This window comes from Carlito syrichta, unplaced genomic scaffold (genome assembly GCF_000164805.1).
Source record: "Carlito syrichta isolate Samal-C Ts95f unplaced genomic scaffold, Tarsius_syrichta-2.0.1 Scaffold301691, whole genome shotgun sequence".
NCBI lineage: Eukaryota > Metazoa > Chordata > Mammalia > Primates > Tarsiidae > Carlito > Carlito syrichta.
The window spans coordinates 150,136-172,482 of NW_007245787.1; the positions used below are offsets into that span (position 1 = coordinate 150,136).

The 22,347-nt window shown below is 37.3% G+C and overlaps 1 protein-coding gene across 2 annotated transcripts in view; it reads right to left on the bottom strand.

Annotated features, from left to right (window-relative positions):
* The window catches only part of FBXL13 (F-box and leucine rich repeat protein 13), a 280,181-nt gene that overhangs the window by 44,278 nt on the left and 213,556 nt on the right, over positions 1 to 22,347 (bottom strand). Inside the window, exon 18 of one of the 2 annotated variants that reach the window (XM_008055121.2) lies at positions 2,323 to 2,406. The exons of the other annotated variant lie outside the window; for it this stretch is intronic. Coding sequence (XP_008053312.1) covers positions 2,323 to 2,406 — 84 coding nt within the window. The remainder of the gene's footprint in view (positions 1 to 2,322; positions 2,407 to 22,347) is intronic. 2 annotated transcript variants of the gene reach the window in all.

The following is a 22,347-nucleotide window of genomic DNA, read 5'->3' on the forward strand; positions in this document are numbered from 1 at the left end:
ACACACACACACACACACACACACACACACACACACACACACACACTCAAAAACAGGAAGAAGAGAGAAATAAAGAGTAATGAAAAATAAAAATTTCTTTTTTTTACAAACTTGAGTAGAACAGTTAATTTTAAGATCACTGAAAATAAGAACATACAATTTTTTTAAAGATTAAATTTTTTTTAAAGATATGCAAAGTGAGGTCATGTAGTTAGCATATGGGTAAATATTTTTATCTAAAATATCAGAGCCTTAAAATGGTATGATGTTTAGGCTCCAAGGAGTGAAAAGAAAAATACCTGGAGCCCACACATTAAAAAAAAAAAAATCACTGATCTCCTGAAATTCAACTTCAAACTTTGGTCAACACTCATCTCAAGGAGCATTTAAAAAAATTAATAAGTGATGGATATTAAGAGATTATGTCATCACCATGGCAAGTTTCAATATTTCTGAATGATTTCTGGTTATTGGTGAAATGCAATTGATCACTATATAAAAATATAACCCAATATTAGAAATGTTAACATTTTAACTGTTATATTTTAATAACCTTTGGTCTGTCACCTAATCAAAGACCTTTGGAAAGCTTCACTATACCATATTCATGGATAAAACTTTGTGTAAGTGCATGTTTAACTAGTAAATTAATTGTGGTAGGTAAATCATTTTTTAATCTTAGAGGAGTCTTTGGGCTTTTTCTTCTAGTAGGTTACATACATCTAAATATCTTGTAACCCATTTTGTTATTATAGAGTTATAATTTTGTCCAATATGGAAGTTTCTGGTCCTCCCTGGGATCTTTGTTTTGAAAAATAGTGTTTGTTCTTTTCAACTCTTTATGCTATTGAATATAGTACCAGGCAGATTTCTTAGGGTCTTGTTAGAACATTAATATCCATAGTGTGAAATGGAGGGAAATTGACATTGCTAGATGACACTAATGCCTCTTAAAGGAGATATCTTAATGGTGTTACATTTTCCCCTTAAATATTATTACATTGTTCAGACCCAAGAGACACAGCAAAAATAACTTCAAAAAAACTTTCCCACGACATCCTGTTGTCAATCAAACATTTAGAAGAGCAATTCTCCATTTCTACCTTTCATTTTCATAAAACTATTCTTGAATTCGTTTGCTGAGAAAGTATAAGACTTTGGACCAGTCATTTAAGCCCTCGGGGCTTTAATTTTTCTCATCTTAACATTAGGAGTTGGTTTAGATGATTTTAAGATTTTTTTCAGCTCCAGAAGTCTAGAATCCAATGCTAAGGTCTAGAGCATTGCTTGATCTGGAGCCTTCTACAGTCCAGTGGTTGGTATGGGATTTTAACACTTTTCTATTAGTCATGTTAAAACTTCTTAGAAAGTTCACTTCAAATTCATAGGGACATTCAAGTTTGCCATGTTCTGTGGACTTCTCAGCTATCACTTGCATATCTTCTCTCTCTTTCTCTCTCTCTTTCTCTCTTTCCCTCTCCCTCCCTTGCTCTCTCCCTCTCCATCTCTCCTTCGTTCCTTCCTTTCTTAATTTAGCCCCAGGTTTTCATGAGTGATTAGGGTTTCAAACTTTCAAGACAAATTTATCTGGAGTTTGCAATGTATTTGAGTTTTCACGTTTCTAAGTTAGTGGTTCCCTTCCTGTTCAATATATGTATGACAGGCGTTTGCTTTTTTTTTCTTTTACCAGCACAAGGAAATACTTAATGTGACAACAAAAAATTACACTGTAGCTTGCCCACAATATCTACTTGATGACTTTCTGCACATCACTCAAGATCTAGTCTAGGGAATTTACTTTTTTCATGCGTTCTTGAAGTATTAATTGAGCACATAATCAATTTATCTATCCAGTTACTTATCTCATGCTTTCCATTCCCATAAAGTATGCTACCAAGTATGTTTGAGTAACTTAAGTTCCTACTTGTTAAGTAGCTGGTGTAATTTTTCAAACTCCCCAGCTTTCATGGTTAGATCATGTAACATTTCTATCTACAGAGCACTTCCTTTATATGAGAAGAATTTTACTATGGTAGTTCATCACTCTTCATGTAAAATGTCCCTTTTAGCTTATGAATCTGAAGTGAGGCAGGGAGAAAGTCAAAGCAGAGAAATGCAAAAAAAAAAAAATCTCAGTTACTAAAGTGACTGTAGAGGTTGTGAAGACCTGACTAAGAGCCCCAAGTTGACTTTGGTTCAACTAAGATCACATATGTGTTGTTACATTTCCAATTTATTTCTTTTTTCTACTGTGACCTGTAAAGTTTTTTCAATTTGTGCTTTATTTCAATCTTAAGTATTTAACAGAAAATCTTATCTTACTTGAATTCCTCCATCAGTGATTCCATAACACTCAGATAGAGAAAGTTGCTTCAATTTTTTATGTCTGGAAAGCATATTCAAACCCTAAAAATATTTAATATAAAGATCATTTTGTGATTATAGTTTAGTATAGAGGATGTATTTCCAATAACTATTTATATACAAACTAACAATATAAGAAATTTATGCAAACTAAAAAATTTAGCTTCTTATATTTCTTTACACTTAACAAAGCATAAGATCACTTTGGTTTGGTAATGTCATTAAGTAAAATTTTCAGATTGTCTCTTTTTTAGCAAAAAGATTTCCAGAATCCCAGGAATAGAAAACTCCTTAGGAAGTTATTATCGTGCCACCTGTTTCCAGATAAATCAGTATCTGAATCAGTATAAACAAATCTAACTTACAACTTTATTCTGAAGACATTTTATGTGGCTAATGAATCTATTTGTGGCATAAGAATAAATTCTTAATTATGCCTAACCTAAACATCCACACTTATTTAGCTCATTTTATAATAATTAATACAATACATCCATACTTATTTAGCTCATTTTATAATTAATATAATAATTCCCTTGAATAGAAAGGGAATATATCTTTATACAGAGGCCTAGCAATAGATAATGACTGACTAATACACCACTTCTTTTTCAGGTTAAAAGCTTTAAATTTTTTAAATTAAAAAATAGATTGCATTATTTATTATATGTGTGATTGTGCTGTCCTGTTTCTCAGTACTTTCCCCCTAAGCTTATTGGTGCAACACTCAGATGAGGAACTGACGAATATGGCTTACTGATGCCATCCTCTGTTTTGTATTAAGGATAGCATTACTTTTATAATTCCATAATATATGCGTCCTTAACCAGGTGGACAAGAGCAATTTTTTCCCCATTCTATGATTCTAGAGCTGGCTGGCAGGGAAAATGCGAGAAATGGCATATAGATTTGTCCTTTTTATATTTTATTTGCAGGGCAGGTTTATATTTCATTGCTCTTAAATATAACTTTGGACTATAATAAAAAATGGGTTATGCAAATTTTATATCCTGTTTTTTCCTCCTGATACACAGATTAGGCCCTTTCATTAAAAAAGAAAACTGGATTACTTATGATTTCTAATTTAATTTAATGGTTCTGCATATCAACCCCAAATAAAATTCCTCTATTCATTCTTTTAATTTTTTTAAGTTTTCATTTGCATTTATACTGAACTTATTTCTGTGCCATAGAATTTTTTTTCTTCAGTTTCTTCTGGGAAAACTTTTTATTCTGTACATCCTTGTTCTTTTCATTTTATTGTGACTTTGGATTTTTTTTACTGGGAGCACATGTTTTCTGCCTCCTTACTTCAAAACAAAGAATGACCAAGTCCTGTGGAGCTGTCACATATGGTCTGGGTTCCAGATGTGGATGCTATTTTATTCATGTGAGAAGAATTAGAAGAGTTTAAATGTTTCCCCAATTGAAACTAAATTGTTGGCACAAAAATATCAAGTAAGAGATGCAAAGTTTGTCTCTTTGCCTTATATTGATAATAGCCAAGTACATTTTAATATCCTATGGAAAATTTTTCCTATAAAACCATCTCTGAAGTTCACTTAGATTTTACTATTATGTAGTCAAGTTAGAATTTTTTAAGATGAGCTGTAAATGAAAGTGGTAAAGAGCATATATACAGTTAAATGTCACATTTAACTGTATATATGCTCTTTACCACTTTGTTAAAAATCATTAAAAATTAAAATATTAAAATGGATGCCATGCTCATCGCTGTAATCATTTATTAGGACATATGACCTCAAAATTGAATTGATCAGCATAATTAGCTATTAGATAATGCATGATGAGATACCACAATACATCTATTATGGCTACAATTTAAAAAGAGAGATAATAAAAGGTGTTGGTAAGGATGTGAACAAACTGTTATATACTGCTAGTGGAAGTGTAAAATGGACCTGCCACTTTGGAAAACAGCCTCAAAAAGTTAAACATAGAGTTATAATATTACCAACAATTCTACTCCTAGCTTTATACCCAAGAGAAATGAAAACATATGTCCGGGCAACCCCTTCAGGTCCCTTCCCACTGTGGGAGCTTTTCTGTCCTCTCAATAAATCCTGCTTTCTAAACAAACAAACAAACAAACAAACAAACAAGTAATATATGTCCAAAAACTTGTACACAAGTGTTTATGAGAGCATTACTCATAATAAAATCCTTGTATTTATAGTCAAATTATTTTCAACGGAAGCATCAAAAACATATACTGGGAAAAAGACACTCTCTTCCATAAACAGTGCTGGGAAAACTTGTTATAGAAGAATGAAACAGAACCCTATCTCTCACCAAATCAACTCAAAAGGTATTAAAGAACATAAGACCTAAAACTATTAGAAGAAAACATATAGGAAATGCTTCAGGACATTGATCTAGGCAAAGATTTATGGCTAAGACTTCAAAACCATAGACAACAAAAACAAAATAGACAATCAGGACTACATCAAATGAAATAGCAAAGGAAACGGTTAAAATGAAGAGACAACCTGTAGTATGGGAGAAAACATGTGTAAACTATTCATCCAACAAAGGACTAATGTCCAGATTATACAAGGAATTCAAGTAACTCAACAACAGCAAAACAAATAATCTGATTTAAAAGTGGGTAAAAGAACTGAGTAGACATTTCTCAAAAGAAGACATACAAAAGGTTAAAAAATGTATTTAAAAAATTACCAACCATTAGGGAAGTATAAATCAAAGCCACAATGAGATATCATCTCACCCCAGTTAGAATGGCTATTATCAAAAGGATAAAAATAATAATAAATGTTGGTGAGAATGCAGAAAAAATGAAACAACTTTGGGAACGTAAACTATTACAATGATCATTATGGAAAACAGCAAAGAGGTTTCTCTAAAATTAGAACTACTATATGATACAGCAATCCCACTACTGAGTATTTATCCAAAGGAAAGTAAATCAGTATATGAAAGGAATACCTGAATTCTCATGTTTATTGCAGTACTATTCACAATAGCAAAGATATGAAATCTACCTAAATGTTTATCAACAGACAAATGGATAAAGAAAATATGTTATATATACACAATAGAGTACGATCCAGCCGCAAAAAAGAATAAAATCCTTTCGTTTGCTGCAACATGGATGAGCCTGGAAGACATTCCGTTAAGCAAAATAAGTCAGGAACAGAAAGATAAATACCGCATATTCTCACTGATATGTGGGAGCTCAAAGTAGAGAGTCGAATGGAGGGTATTCAAGGCTGGGAAACGTAGGGGGGAAGACAGGATGGAAAAAGGATGATTACCGATTACAAAGTTACCCCTCAATTGGAGGAATGTTCTGCAGGTGTTCAGGTGTTCTGCTGCACTAGAGGGTGAAATGGTAAACTATAATTTATTGTATGTTTTTAAAATCTAGAAGAGAGAATTTTGAATGCTCACAACACAAAGAAATGATAAATGTTTGAGGTGACAGATATGCAAATTACCTTTATTTGATCATTACACATTATAATGGGGTGCCAAAAAATGTATACACATTTTAAGGGATGTTATCTATGTATTAATTTTCGAAGTTGAACTAAATTATGGTAGCAATGCATAGTATGACGTTCACACAACAGAGCTTCCACCATCTTCCTTGACTGTATTGCCTGACACATGGGGACGCTAGCATTCATTTGATTAATGCCATCTTTTGAGTGAATGTCATACTTAAAATGTGTGTACAGTTTTGGCACTCCTGTGTACATGTATGGATATATCACTCTGCATACCATAAATATGTACAATTATTGTGTCAACTAAGGATAAAAGAAAAAGGTAGAAATCACCCAAATGTCTATCACTTGATGAAAGAATAAAGAAAATGTGTTATACCCATATAATGTAATATTATTTGGTAATAAGAAGTATTGATGCATGCCACACTATAGATGAACCCTGAAAACATTATCCTAAGTAAAGAAGACAGACCCAATAAACCACATATTTTATGATTCCATCTATATAAAAAGTTCAGAATAGGCAAATATATAAAAACAAAGTAGATTAATGGTTGCCTGGGATAGTCTGGAGGGTGGGACAGGCACAGGGAATGACTGCTAATAAGAAGGAATTTTCTTTTGGGGTGATGAATTGTTCTGGAATTAGACTTAGTGATAGTTATACCACTCTACTAATATATTAAAAACCCCTGAATTGTACACTTTAAATTGGTAAGTTTTATGGCATGTGAATAACATCTCAATAAAAACGTTTTGTAATTGAATTAATAATGTAATCAATATAGAGCTAAATAAAAATTGGAAAATATTCCTACAGCATCCTTCATTTCAGGATGAATACAGATATTGCCCATTTTTCATATATTTTTGTTAGCAAGCTTCGGACCCTGATGATCAATCTATTAGCAAGGCAGAGAGCAAGAGATGTTATCATGCGCACCTGTTAGAAAAGTTATGACAAGACCTTTCTGCTATAAGTAAACACAACTTTGTAAATGAGCAACAACAAACCGAGCCAGCAGGAGGAGAGGAGGCCTCCACTAAAAATTGCCTCATTCTGATTATGGGAAGCCAGTTTCTCTGAACTAATGAGATGCACTATTCCAATTAACAGGATTCATTTTAATAGTTTTGTTTTGTTTTGTTTTTCATCAGAAGCTTTTTAGATTAGTGACCAAAAGAACATCAGAACTAGCTAGGTTAGGTAGATGAATATTCTATTTGGCGCCATGAGGTTAAAAAATGCTCCAAAATAGGAAATGTTCCCCGAAGCAAGCAGTGTTTGCATTTTACAGATTTTCTTTATACCTTTAGAAAGTCTTGAATCTTGGGTCTGGGCGAAATGCATTCATTCTTAACACATTATTTTATAAAAATTTATTTAGATGTATTACATTGATCAGGCTCTGGTATAGAAACCGGAAGTATGAAGGTCAATGAGGAGTTTTTTTGCACTCAAGGAGCCCCCGGTCTGACATGGAAAACATATCTGTACAATGGACCATTACAACCCAGTGAAAAGTAAATATTGTGTATCTTGTTGGTGTTGAAGAAGAATGATGGTACCAGTTACCATGGGCTAAAGAAGACTGTGGGAAGAAGAGTCATGAATAAAGAAGTGTAAGTTGCCAAGAAAACTATGGAGGGAAGGACATTCTAGGCAGAAAGAACAGAGAGTGTGAAGGCATTAACGTATGAAACAGAATGACATGTGTAGGGAACTATACAGCATGGAATGAATGAATTTATAATGGATATTTTAAAAATTATCTGACCAGTTAGTTATAGAATTCCTCTTAAGGAAGAAACGATGGGATTTTGTTGTTACTGTTTTTTTGTTTTGTTTAATAACTTGTTGAATGGAATAAAAGTCCTGGGGATTGACCAGCGCCAAGGTTTTAGCTCTGGGAGGGAAAGATTAGAGTGGAAAGACAAGACAAAAATAAGGAGAGAGGAGCCAGCAAGACAGAGTGACTGGACCTCTGTGGGGCAAAGGTCAGGTTGGTGCTTATCTTTTAGGAAAATTATAGTGTTATTGCAACGTAATTCCTCAAAAGTCAGTCAAACTCATGAATGCTTTGTTGGAGATTTTAGTTTAATTCTCCTAAACCCTAAATAGGGATTAAATTTTGGAAACAGGTGAAGCATACAGGAAAGCAGCTCTAGTGGTATCCTGGCAAAGTCCCCAGCCTTGCAGGTTGTATAAGAACACAACAACAAGTGAATGAATGAATGAATGAATGAATAAGAAAAACTGAAAGAAAAAACAAAAAATAAATTAAGAAAACACGTGTGTGTGCATGCACTCACGGGTGCACACACGCACACACACAAACACAACAAAAAACCACAAGAAAACGTAAGGCACCAGGAATTCACAGGAATCCTGGGGAGCACTTTGCTCCTCCATAGCCCACAGAATTGGGTCTGGGGTCTGGGGGCCCTAGTGGAAAATTGGCTTAATTATGGCTCCAGTATCAGCTTTATTGAGGTGAGCATCAAGACATAAGCCTCCAAAGGAAGCAGGCACCAAGTCACAAGAGTCTTGTACATTATTCTGAGGAATCTGGACTTCAGCCTATGCAACAGAGATAAATAGAACTTGCCCTCTCTAGGAAATATGAGTTGGTATACATGTGGCTACAATGCCAGAAGGAATGAGGCATGTATTTCAAGAGAGGTATATAGGGATCACACATCAGGGAACGATTGCTTCCAGTTGGAAAGAAGAAGTGGCAGTATAGAAAAGACTTTCAAGGAATAAGGAGATTTCGAATTAAGCCTTAAAGATTAAGTACGATTTTGACAAGCAAAATAATGAGAACAGTGTTTCAGACTCAGGAAGTGGCATGAACAGGGTTTATGTGGAAAGTGTGAGTTGTTGGGAAGTAGTTCAGTCTGGGGTCACTGGGAGTAGTGGGAGGGAAGATGGAACACTGCCAGGAACAGATGATGTTCACATAAGACATTTCAGAGTAGGCAAATCCTTGAACATTACACTTTCTCCTGCCTCCAATTTTACATCTGGAATTGTTTAGCTGATGTAGATAGACAACAGCAATGAACTAATACCAAATAGTTACCAAATGCTGGAATGCTGTGTGTGTGTGTGTGTGTGTGTGTGTGTGTGTGTGTGTGTGTGTGTGTGTACTTACTATATGGCTGAGTCATTCTACTTCTGGTTTAGAATATCACCATCATACACATAAAACATCTTTCCCTCAACTCTTTATTTTGATAATATCCAAATGTACAGAAAGTTTCACAAAGTGGTACAATGAACATCTATACAACTTTCACCTAAATTTACCAATTGTAAACATTTTGCCACATTTGCTTCATTGTTGTGTATATATGAGCATATATATTTTATTCATATGTTTGTATGAACATAGTTTTATATTTATACATACACATATTTATATAAATAGGTAATAAATATGTATAAATACATATATAATATGTATATACTTTTTTCCAGAACCATTTGAAAATAAGTTTCAGATATCTTGATGCTTTGCCCCTAAATATTCTATATGCATCCCCTTAGAAATAAGGACATTTTCCAATGTGTCTGTCTAGTATTATGCATAGATAGTATAGACATAATATTATGATACCTAAGAAAATTAACAGTAATACCATAATATCTAATACAAAGTCAATATTCAATTTTTTTGTATCCAGGACCCAGTCAGACTTCATGGATTGATTTTTTTTTTTTTTTTTTGAGTTGGAGTCTCACTCTGTCACCCAGACTAGAGTGCAGTGGCCGCTCCAGGTCACTGCAGCCTCGACCTGCTGGGCTCTGGCGATCCTTCCACCTCAGCCTTCCAAGTAGCTGGAATTACAGGCATGCCCTACCACGCCTGGCTGATCTTTTGGTTTACTGTAGAGATGAGGTCTCGCTGCCAAGGTGGGTCTCGAACCCACGGGCTCAGGCAATCCACTCACCTCAGCCTCCCAAAGGTGCGGGATTACAGGCTGAGCCACCAAGCCCAGCTAACATTGATTTTTTTTAATCACGTCTCTTTAGCCTTTTTTTTCTTTAAATTTTTCTTTTAGACATTAATTTTTTGAAGGGCCCAGGCCAGTTATTATGTAGAATGTTCCATGTTCTGGATTTGTCTGATTGTTCCTTTATTAGATTCAAGATGAACATTTTTTTTCCTTGCAAAAATACTACTGAGGTGCTGTTGCATCTTATTAGGAGGCATATATGTCTGATTGTCTCACTATTGGTAATGTTGTGTCACTTGGCCTTGAGATCATGACTATATCATTTGGTTTGGTATTTCCAGAACTTAGCAAAGTGTCTGATATACAGTTGACAACAAGTAAATATTTGTTGAACAAATTAGTCTATTTATAAAATTATCTGTTTCATGAACTCAATTTTCTCTTATCTTGCTGGCATACTCTCAGAATTCTTGGAGGGAATATATCTCCCTTTGGAATTGTTTGAATCAGTGTTTACATTTCATATGTTATTTCTGGAAGATTTGCTCTGTTTGGTGCTATATACCACATTCTTTTAGGAATAAAGAACAAAACTCATACTTGGAAATATGTATTATCTCAATTAACACATCCTCTTTCTAAAATCACTGATAATGCTGTATTATACAATGTTCCTGAAAATTTAACTTCCCAAGCAATTCTCCCTTTTGTAGTCTAGTCGGTAATTACAAATTTGTAAAAATAATGTAGCTTTTCTTCTCAATTATTATTTTTTAAAAAGAGATGGGGTCTTGCTATGTTGCCCAGGCTGGTCTCAAACTCCTGGGCTCCAGGGATCCTCCCACCTTAGCCTCCCAAGTAGCCGGGACTACTGGTCTTCCTATTTAAGTTTATCTCTACTTATTGTTAGCCTGAGTTTTAAAATCATATTTCTCTTAAAAATGTATCAACCTCTCTGACCTAATTTACTGTCCTACAAGTCTAAAGGAAAGCAGGTTTTGGTCACTACACAGAAATAGGACCTTTATATGTGACATTAATGGAAGGAAAATTGACATCTCTATTATCTGGAAGTAGAGCAACTTGAAACTGCTTGCCTCCCTCCTGACAGAGATTGAGAGGAGGATTATGTTGCCATAGACTCTCCTTGAGGGAAGTGGCAACCTCAAGCGGGTCATTTTTGTTTGCATTATTTTTAGTAGGCACTTTGCTGGAGACAGGAGACAATGGATTGTAACCTCTGTGAGAAGAAAACATTATTCCTAATGATGGAATCAGTAGATTCATATAAGACTGTAGAGAAGGGCCTGAAGAGAACTAGATCCAAAAAAACCCCACAACTGGGGAGACTTCTTATGTACTTTTTGAAAATCTGATGCAAACCCATTTGTCTCTGAGCGACCCTGTTTCTTTTAACTCTCATTCTTCCTATTTCTTGAATCCCAAGTGACTTTCATGTTTCCGGCTTTAGAGGTTTTGTTTTACTGGACTCAGGCTTTATTTGTATGTGTGTTCCATGCAGATGGGTAGTCCCTTGCAAGTGTAGCATCAGATTAAGACACACAGCTGTAAGTGCTCCCACTCCAGCTCAAAGCATAGCTGAGAAAATGTGGAATTTAAAGAAGCCTTAAGTGTTTGGTTAAGAGAAAGGAAGTGATGCTAGGTCCATTCATTCATTCACTCACACACTGAGCAAACATTTTGTGTGCCTCTTGTGAACTAGGCATTATGCTAAGCATCCCAAAAATGGTACGATCCAGCCTCTGCCCTCAGGGAGCGTACAGTACTTCAGGGAGACAGGCTTGGAACAAATATTAGAATACAATGCGCTGATTGCTTTAGCAGAGGCATACAGAAAGCACAGTAGAAACAGAGAAAGATTCCAAGCTGCCCAGAAATTGCGGAAAAGCTTCCCACAGCTGAAACTTAAGAGATAAGCAATAATTTGTTAGGTGGGCAAGTAAGGGAAAGGGTGTTCAGACAAAGGGAATAATAACTTGCTGAGATGGGAAGCAAGAAGAACATGACATATTGAAGGAGTTATAAGAAAGTCAGTTCCATGTCTCTGGAGCTAAGGACGAAATGTGGGAGTCAGCTGGAAGTGAGGTTGCAGAGATGAACAAAGGCCACCTCGGGAAGAGCTTGATCCATCACCCTACTGCATCATGTAACCAGTGTAGAGCCCCTGAGGAATTAAGCAAGGATGTGATAGGCTCAGATATTTTTTAAGTTTTGGTTTTAATTGACACAAAATAACTGTGTATATATATATGGGATGCAATGTGATGTTTCAATACATGTAGACATTGCATTATGATTAAATCAGGGTCATCAGCATACCCATCACCTCAAATATTTATAAATTCTTTTAAGTGAGAGCATGCAAAATCCTTTCTTCTAGTTATGTTGAAATACAACACATTATCATTAACTATAGTTACCCTGCTGCACAAATAAACACCAGAATGCACTCCTTCTATCTAACTGTAACTTTGTACAGGCTGACCAACCTCTACCCATCCCTTCCCCCCACCCTCCTCAGCCTCTGGTAGCCACTGTTCTACTCTCTACTTCTATGAGATCCTCTTTCTTTAGATTCCACGTATGTGTGAAATCATGTAGCATTTGCCTTTCTGTGCTTGGATTATTTCACATAACACAATGTCTTCTAAGTTCCATGTTGTCACAAATGACAAGATTTCATTCTTTTTTTATGGCTAAATAATTTTCCATTGTGTATATACACCACATTTTTAAAAAATCTATTCATTTGTTGGTGGACACTGATGTTGATTCTACATCTTGACTATTGTAAATAGTGCTGCAGTCAACATAGGGGTGCAGATATCCCCTTGACATACTGATTTAATTTTAGTTATATATCCAGTAGTAGGATTGTTGGATCATATGGAAGCTCTATTATTAATTTTCTGAGAACCCACCATACTATTTTCTATAATGGTTGTACCACTTTTTATTCCCACCAACAGTGTATAAGAGTTCCCTTTTCTCCACATCCTTGCCAGCATTTTTTGTCTTTTTCATGTAGCCATTCTAACTGGGGTGCGGTGATACCTTATTGTGGTTTTGATTTGCATTTTCCTGATAGTTAATGCTGTTGAGTATTTTTCCATATACCTGTTGGCCACTTGTATGTCTTGTTTTGAAAAATGTCTATTCAGGTTGTTTGCCCATTTTTAAATTAGTTGATTTGTTTTTGTTTCTTGTTTGTTTGTTTGTTTGTTTTTTGCCACTGAGTTGTTTGAGTTCCTTCTATATTCTGGATATTAACCCTTTGTCAGATGCATAGTTTGTAAATGTTTTCTCCCATTCCATAGGTGGTCTCTTCACTCTGTTATTGCTTCCTTTGCTGTACTGAATTCTTTTAGGTTGATGTAATACCATTTGACTATTTTTGCTTTTGTTGCTTGTGCTTTTGAGATCCTATTCAAAAAACCCTTTCCCAGACCAATGTCCTAAAGGATTTCTTCTTCTTTTTTTTGGGGGGGGAAGGAATGTTTATTTCCATTTTAAAGTCTTCAAAAATACATATATAATATCTTTCCATAATAACAGTATTATAAGGGGGAAAACACTATGCAGTTTTGGTTTTTTTTGCCCTCCTCTTAATTCAAATCCCTTTGGGTTCTTGTTTAAATGGAGAATGTGTTCCACAATTAGGCTGGTGACACTTGCCTGATGTGTCCAACTCTGACTGGATGGACTCACAAGCATGAGAAGCCTCATACACTAAAGTATTTCTTCCAGTAGTTTCATATTTTGGGGACTCACATGTGAGTCTTTAATTCATTTTGAGTTGACTTTTGTATATTGTAAGAGATAGGAATCTAGTTTCATTCTTCTGCATGTGGATACTTAGGTTTACCAGCAGTATTTATTGAATAGAATGTCCTTTCCCCAACGTGTGTATTCTTGTCAAAAAAATTCGTGGCACCCTTGTCAAAAAAATTCGTGGACTGTAAATGTGTGGATTTATTTCTGATTTCTCTATTCGATTCCATTGGTCTATGTATCTGTTTTTCTGGATAGACTATCTTAGCTTATGCTAGAAAATAACACTGCAGCAGAGGTAAGAGAAATAGTGCTTGAACTAAGAAATAGTGGGGATGGAGAGGAGGAAAAGGGACAGTTATAAGGGATAGTTAGACCATACCAACAATTGTTCAAGTTCTCACATTGGCTTCTTCCTGTTCTAGAATATTGTTTAGTCATATATTTTTTTCCTAAGTATATGTGAATCTAGATAGCTTATAAGATGTATAGTTAAAATTAACTTAGGAACAGAGTGCCAATATTCAATCAGAATTGATTTTTTTTTTTTTTTGTAATTCCACTTGAAAATAGTTTGTAGGCTACCAATAACCTAAGGGCTACTAATAACTGTAGGGTGATCTAAATAGATAACACTCCTCTAGGGCAGCGGTCTCCAACCCTTTTGGCATCAGGAACCAGTTTCGTGAAAGACAATTTTTCCACTCTTCGGGTTGGGAGGTAGAGCGGAGAGGTCTCATCGGCCGTTAGATTGTCATGAGGAGCGCTCAACCCAGATCCCTCGCATGCGCAGTTCACAATAGGGCTCGTGCTTCTATGAGAATCCAGTGCAGCTACTGGTTTGACCCAAGGAGGAGCCCCGCTGGCACGCCGCTCAACTTCTGCTGTGTGGCGAGGTTCCTAACAGGCCACCCATCGCTCCTGGTCTGTGGCCCAGGGGCTGGGGACCCCTATCTAGAGATTATGCAGGATGTGGCAGAGATAAGGTGCAGTACATTAGGAACGAAATTACACGTATTTGGAAAAAAAAAATCCAGAGACATTACTGTTACCATATGATTTACTGTTTTCTTTCTTCCTTTCTTTCTTTCTTTTTTTGAGTTGGAGTCTCACTCCTTCGCCCCGACTGGAGTGCAGTGGCCGCTCCCGGCCACCGCAGCCTTGACCTGCTGGGCTCCGGCGAACCTTCTGCCTCTGCCTTCCAAGTAGCCGGAACTAGAGGCGCGCGATACCACACCCGGCTAATTTTTGATTTATTGTAGAGATGAGGTCTCGCCAAGTTGTCCAGGCGGGTCTCGAACCCGTGGGCTCAGGCAATCTACTCACCTCGGCCTCCCAAAGTGCTGGGATTACAGGCTGAGCCACCGAGCCCGGTCTTAAAAACATTTTAAAAGAGAAATAATAAATCATTAATATAAACTTATGTTATTGCCTCAAAATAATATAGATTAAGAGTTTGATCTTCTGATAATTATGGACAGCCCGACCGATGTTTATAATTTAAAAAATTAGGCCATAAACATTAAAAGGGACCGAGGACAATGGCTCCCACTTGTAATTGCATTGCTTTCAGAGGCCAAGGTGGGAGAACTCTCTAAGGGGCAACAGTTCAAGACCACCCGAGCAAAACAGTGAGAGCCTGTCTCTACAAAAAAAGAAAAAAGAAAAAAAAAGTAGCTGGGCATGGTAGCACATGCCTGTAGTCCCAGCAACTCAGGAGAATCGCTGGAGACCAGAAGCTACAGTGAGCTATGCTTGCACCACTGCACTCCAGCCTGAGTGACAGAGTGGGAGCCTATCTCCGAAAAATAACATAAAATAAATAATTAAAAGGCACTATTAGCTATATCAAGATGCTTTAATTGTTGTCATTATTATCAGTATCTACCTACCCAGACATATGAAGGATGGAAAGGGGAGGAATCCCAGGCAATGTATAACATACATAAAGGTCCTGCAGTAGAAAAATATTTGGATTGTTTGAGGAGCTAAAAGAAAGCAGGGAGGCTAGAGGAAAGAGAATAAGCAGAGAAGGGGCATGAGATAATCCTGGAGTGGTAGACAGGAGTCTGTTTGATTAATAGCAAACGGTCCAGTCCTCTTTTGCTGGGCAGCCCAGTTGGTTCCATGTTTTTGCTATTGTGAACAGCACTGCAATAATCACAGAGTGATTTGAGTTCCTCCTGGTATATTCCCAGTAGAGGGATTCTGGGGTCGTATGGAAGGTCGAGTTTTAGATCTTTTAGGAATCATCACACTGTTTTCCACAGGGGTTGTACTAGTTTACACTCCCATCCACAGTGTAAAAGTGTTCCTTTTTCACCGCATCCTCTCCAGCACCTGTCATTTTCTGAGTTATTAATGATGGCCATCCTGACTGGAGTGAGGTGGTGTCTCAGTGTGGTTTTAATTTCCATTTCTTTGGTGACTAGTGAGGCCAAGCATTTTTTTCATGTATCTGTTGGCTGCTTGTTTGTCTTCTTTTGAGACGTGTCTATTCATAGCTATACAAGATGGAATATTACACAGCCATAAAGAAGGACAAAATTATGACGTCACGGCAACTTGGATGGACTTAGATTCTATAATATTGAGTGACCTATCACCAAAACAAAGAACTGAGTACCACATGTTTTCACTCAGAAGCAGACCTTGAACAATGACCATAATGCTATAAGAAAGGGATTGGCAGTGGCAGGAAACTGCCAGGGGAAGGGGGCCACACCTCCTCAAGAATACCGGCATTATGAACATTTGTATACCTAACCCTGAATTGTACTCCACATCTTTAAAGTTAAAAAAAAATTAAAAATAGCCAACGATCTTTCAGATATTTCTCTGATTTAATTTCTCCATTTTATTAGACACTGTTATTCCCCTCACACGCTACACTTGACTACACTCACCTAGTCCTCTTATGGCAGTTTTGACCTTCTTTCTTTAGTCTCCTTCGTGGATTCATCTTCTTCTTCCCACTCCTTAAATAATTGTTGTACTGCTGTGTTCTTCCTAGGGGTACATTTCTCCTCACTCCCCACTCTCTCCCTGAGGATCTTGGCCACAATCACATCTCTATGTCCATGACTCCCCACCTGCAGCTCCAGTCTCTGTCTCTCTCCCAGTCCTTTCATCTAAGTATCTCACAGATTCTAATTCAGTCTGATAAAACCGAAACAGTCTTTTCCTCAAGGCCTGTTACTTCTCTTACATTGCCTATCTTTTTCTGAGCTGGGACTTCCATCTATTCAAAGCCAGATTTTTGGACTCTTTTTCATCCTTCCACTCCACCTTCGGGTTCTCATTTCTTACAACGAATCAATCATCAAGCTCTTATAGCTTTACCTACTAAATATTCTTGAATGTGTCCTTTCCATACTAGTTCTAGCCTCTGACATAATTCAAGAAATCCTCTTCTCTTCCTTTAATGACTGAACTGTCTCCCACTTGTCTCCTGCCTCCAGTCCTTCTCCCTGCAAATCTGTCCCCCAGAGAATAACCCAAAGAATCTATCTAAAATGGGAGACTGACTATGACTATGACTCCCTTACTAAGTGCTGCTTCTTTGCATAGCATGCAATTCCCTCAGTGATACCTTCTTTTTATAGCATAGTCTAGCAGGACTAAGCTACACAGAGTTCCTTGAACAAGCATACATTGGCATGCTTCCATATTGGGCAGGCTGTATTAAGAGATCCCATTCCCCACTCATCTCTGTCACTACACCTGCCATACCACGTTTAAATTACTCACACCTACCCTTCCAAATTGGGCTACAGAAAATAGTTCTTATTCACATTTAGTAATCCTAGAGTCCAGCATTTGTTTCTTCATTCAGTGAGTATTTATCAAGTGCCTACTACTTCCCAGGGCTCTGAGAAAACAGCAGTGAACAAAAGTAAAGTCTCAGTTCTCATGGATCACACATTCTATTGAGGGGACACCAGGGGGTTGTCTACATAGCAGGCACTCCAGGTCTAGTACTCATGATTAAAAATTCTGGAGATTGGGCAAATGAAAGAGTCTTCTTAAACCACTGTCTAAGCACACTGTCTGGAACATTTCTCTGACTCATTTTTCCTTTAAACAACAAATATGGCACTGACTAAGGCAACTTAAGCAATAGACTGAACTGGCCTCACTGTGAATCCTGTGGTAAATGATCATTCTATTAACTGGAAGGAAACATTTTCTGATACACATGGGGATGTAAATTCATATTCAAATAACCCTCTGGCATAGGAAGGGAAGTAATAACATCCCATTTAATTTGACATTTTAAAAAGCTATAGAAGAGTAAAAATTTCTAAAGGTACCTTAAACTATTATCACATTAGTAAGATATTTCCCTCATTTAAAAGCTTTATCTTTTTTTATCTTTGAAGAGGCAAATTGACATATTTTCTTGTTATCTAATATGTACTTTTTAGGTAGCTTCCTAAACAACTTTTGTTCATGGGTGATAAAATAAGCTATTCACTATTTTGAACAACAAGAATGACTGAAGACAATAAAATCATAAGAAATAGGTTGGATATGGTGGGTCATGCCTGTAGTCCCAGCACTTTGGGAGGCAAAGGTGGGAGGATTACTTGAGCCCAGGAGTTGGAGACCAACCTAGGCAACAAAATGAGACCTTGGCTCTACAAAATGAAAACATTAGCCAGGTGTAGTAGCACACGCCTGTAGTTCCAGCTACTTGGGAGTTTGAGCCAGAAGGATCATCTAAGTCCAGGAGGTCGAGGCTGCAGTGAGCTGTGATTGTGCCACTGCACTCCAGCCTATGCAACAGAGTGAGACCCTGACTCAAAAAAAAAAGAAAAGAAAAAAATTATAAGAAACATATAAAGTTTGAAATAATTGTGTTCTCCTCTATGCTTCCCCCACTTAAGTTAGCTCTCTCTATTTAGCATTTTTTTCTAAATCTCTAAATATTTGGATTTTTGCCTTTGCTGAGTAACTTCTTCATGAGTTTCCATGGTTTGCAGAGTACAATGCCCCTTCACTCTCTACAACCCCCAAGAGCTCTTCTACCTCTGAGGTAGATTTCAGTTATTTTCATGCACTCCTCTACATCTCTAAAAAACTGTCTTGCAGGTGTTCAAACTAAACATACCCATTTTCCCAACCTGAAGCAAACCTGCTCCTCCAACTGTGTAACAGACAGCTCCGGAAGGGACACCACCCTTTATTCAGATACTCAAGCCAAAAATCTGGTGTCATCCTTGATTACCTCTCTCTCTTCCTGACCCTCATACTCAGTCTATCTCTATATCCTATTGGTTTTTCCTCCTCAGTGTCTCTCAAATGTGCTGACTTTGCTCCATGTCTACTGCTATCTCTCTAATATAGACCCTCATACATTTTCACCTGGATGACTACTTTATAATTGGTTACTATGCATCTATTATTCCCATGTCTGTCTAGCAGATAGAGTGATACTTTTAGAAAGCAAATCTGACCATATTATTGTTCTAATTGATAATGCTAAATGTCCTTCCATGGCCAAAAGGGCAGTGATCAAATTCCTCAGTACATCTTCTGGGCCCCCAGTGACTGGCCCCTGCCTGCCTTTCAAACATCATCTCTCACCCACCCTTCTCACCATCAAGACACACCCAAATGTGCGGTTTCTTGATGTCACCACACTTTTGAACTTCTAAACCTTTGTGCAGGCTATTTCTTTGGCTCACAGCAAAACCCTTCTCCTTCTCTGGGAACGTAATCTCAAAGCCAGGTTAAATTTCCCTTCTCTTTGGTGCCCACACTCATCATGCTTTGCAACCACTTGCTCCACACCTGTCTTTGCTCTAGAGTGTAAGTGCTAGGAGAAGGAACCATGTCTGTTTTGTTCATTCCATCATCCTCAGTACTGAACATGACGTAATCAGAATAAATATTCCTTAACTAAATGAGTAGTATGATTCTAACTGAAAACTCAATTTTTTTCCCCCAAAAAGCACAACTGGTTGGTCACATTTGATCTTTGGTGACATCTGTAACATTCCAGGGTTTAAATCTCAAATGTTAAGTCTGCAGTCAAATTTGCACTTCATCAGACCTACAGTCCAGACTGGTGTTTAGCTGTCCAATTTGACATCTGGGCTGACTCATTTTAATCTGACTGTTTGAGGTTAGCTTCCACAGCTGTTGCAGCACTGTGACTGTCAATCAATCATTTGCCTTTTAGATCAGAGTTTAACTGACTTGGAGGAAGAAAACATCCTCCAGAATACTTATTTTTCAATCTTTTAGCAGAAAAAAATTCACAATCTTCAATATAGATGTTTACTTACAATTCTCTCAAATTATATATATTCTTCAGAAGAAAATAAAAATAGAAAATGAAACTTGAGGCTGTATCCCAAGTTTATAACTTGTCCTCAGTAGATAAAAATGTAACAGGATTTTAAAAATTAAATCTGAGTTTTCCCTAAATTCTAAAAACAAAGAGCATTTAACCTTACTCCATTTGGTCAGCAAATATTTACCAGGCACTTCAGGCTTGTGGTGTGTTGCCTGACAGAATTATATTTTGATGTGTTTTATAATGTGTGCTTTGATCCTCTACTTCTTGTCACTCTGCGACCCTTCAGACAACAGCTGGTCATTCTAATCACTTGTGTCAGATTACTTACAAAATCTTGGGCATTTCAGCTTCAAAAGTCTAAGCCCTGAAAAATTTGGAATGTAGTATTTTTAAAAAACCATGTACTCAGTTGGAACATTTTTTTCCACCCCCAGATTGGAAAAACAATCTATGTCAAAAGAAAAGGAGAGAAACAAGTATGTGAAGAGAGGAGGGGTAGGGGTGAGATGAGAATGGGGAGAGGAGAAGATGCAGGAGGAAAGGAGAGGAGATGAGACAAGAGGAGGGGAAGGAAGAGTCAGAGGGAAGCAAAAGGATGAAGTGCCAAGGAAGTTCCCATATGGGATCTGTTTTAGATCTTCCCAGACTTCAGCTAGAGGGAAAGTTGGAACCTCCATATAGGTTTGGGGATCTAAGAGTACATAGGAACCCATTCTACCTTTCCTGATGGGGTTTATAAATGCAATAAGACATCAGAGTTTTCCTGTGATAATTACTGTATCAGTTAAGAGTCAATGAGAAAAACAGAAACAATTCTGAGTATCCACAATTGAGGAAGTTGCGAATTTAATTCACAATTTAATTTTTAACAGGAAATTGGCTACAGGGGTAGTAGAGAAACTGAGAAGCCAAATGGGATAAGACAAAATCTAGAGATCAGCAACAGTAGGAAGCCACTACTGTCCCTGTGTCAGAAGGGTCATAGGAAGATAGAGTGTTATTGAAGCAAGGAGCCAGGGCCACCAGAAAAACTGGAACCACAGCAGGTCTGTTCAGAGAGAGTAGACCACAAAGGAAATGTAGCTGATGATGATGCAAAGAAAGGTAGAGGAAAACATCAGACTGTCCCTTCTATTGGTCCTTTAATCACTCATAAATGTCTCATAAGCACCAAACCCAACTTGGAATCTAGCTGACATGGGTCAGCTACTCTGTAGTAAAGCAAGGAAAGGGTAAGGCATGGGTCTCTGGGCAAGATGTCTACAGAGGCTGTCTAGGACTATGAACCTAAGACAGCCTCACAAGTTCACCATGCCCCAGCATGACCCAGAGGGGTCCAGAGCAAGGCAGACATGGTAAAGGAGCCTGAAGACTAAAAGGAGCCTTGGGGTTGGAACAAGGAAGACACATCAGGGCTCTCTCTGGATGGGATACTAAAGACCACATGGGCTCTCATACATCTCAGTAAATTCCAGCTTGGACAGAAGACAACACTGGGAAGTCTAGACACTGATTGACTCCACCATAATGAGTTAACTACATACTTGTAACTGCTCTCCACCTTCACTGTCGTATCACACTTGGAAGACATTAAATTAAGTTAAATCTAACACTGCCACCTTACATATTTTAAGTCAGCCCAAAGGTCTCTCCACACATAGTGAACTGTAACCTAACTGGATATATAAACAGACTGTAACCTACTCTTGTGCCAATCACTGAGTTTCAGTTAATCAAAGGCAGCCAACTGTTCAAACTGAGTTTAAATAAGGCAAACACACAGTGGAAACCGATCCAGTTGTTTCTGTACCACATTTCCTTTTTTTGTACATTGCTTTCCTTTTTCTGTCCATAAATCTTCTACCACAAGTCTGTGCTGGAGTCTCTCTAAGCCTGCTCTGATTTGGGAAGTGGCCCAATTCACAATTCATTCTTTGTTTAATTAAACTCTGTTAAATTTGTCTAAGGTCTTTTTGTTTTTTTTTTTTAACAAATGGTGTCAGAAGTGGGATGCAAAACAGCACTTCTAGTGACCCACAGGAACACCAAAGGACCAAGCAAGTACCCACCAGGCCTATTGTACCCATTAAGTTCTCTGTTGGGTTCCAAAGCTCCACAGATTAGTGTTTTGAGATATCAGAGTCTGTTTGAGCAAATTTCTGAACCAAACTGGGTTTGGAAGTCATGACATAAACTGGTATGGGGTCCAGGATTAAATTGGATCCAATAATTAACTGGCTTGGATACAGTTGGAGGCCTCTTATGTTGACTGGGTCAAACAGAAATGGCAAGTCTGCGGAGGGTGCAAACTTTGGCTTTTGGAAATTCATGGGGATTTATGTGTTCTATCCCCATTTTTTCTTTCTTTTATTTTATTTATTTATTTATTTATTTTTTTGAGTTGGAGTCTCACTCTGTTGCCCAGAC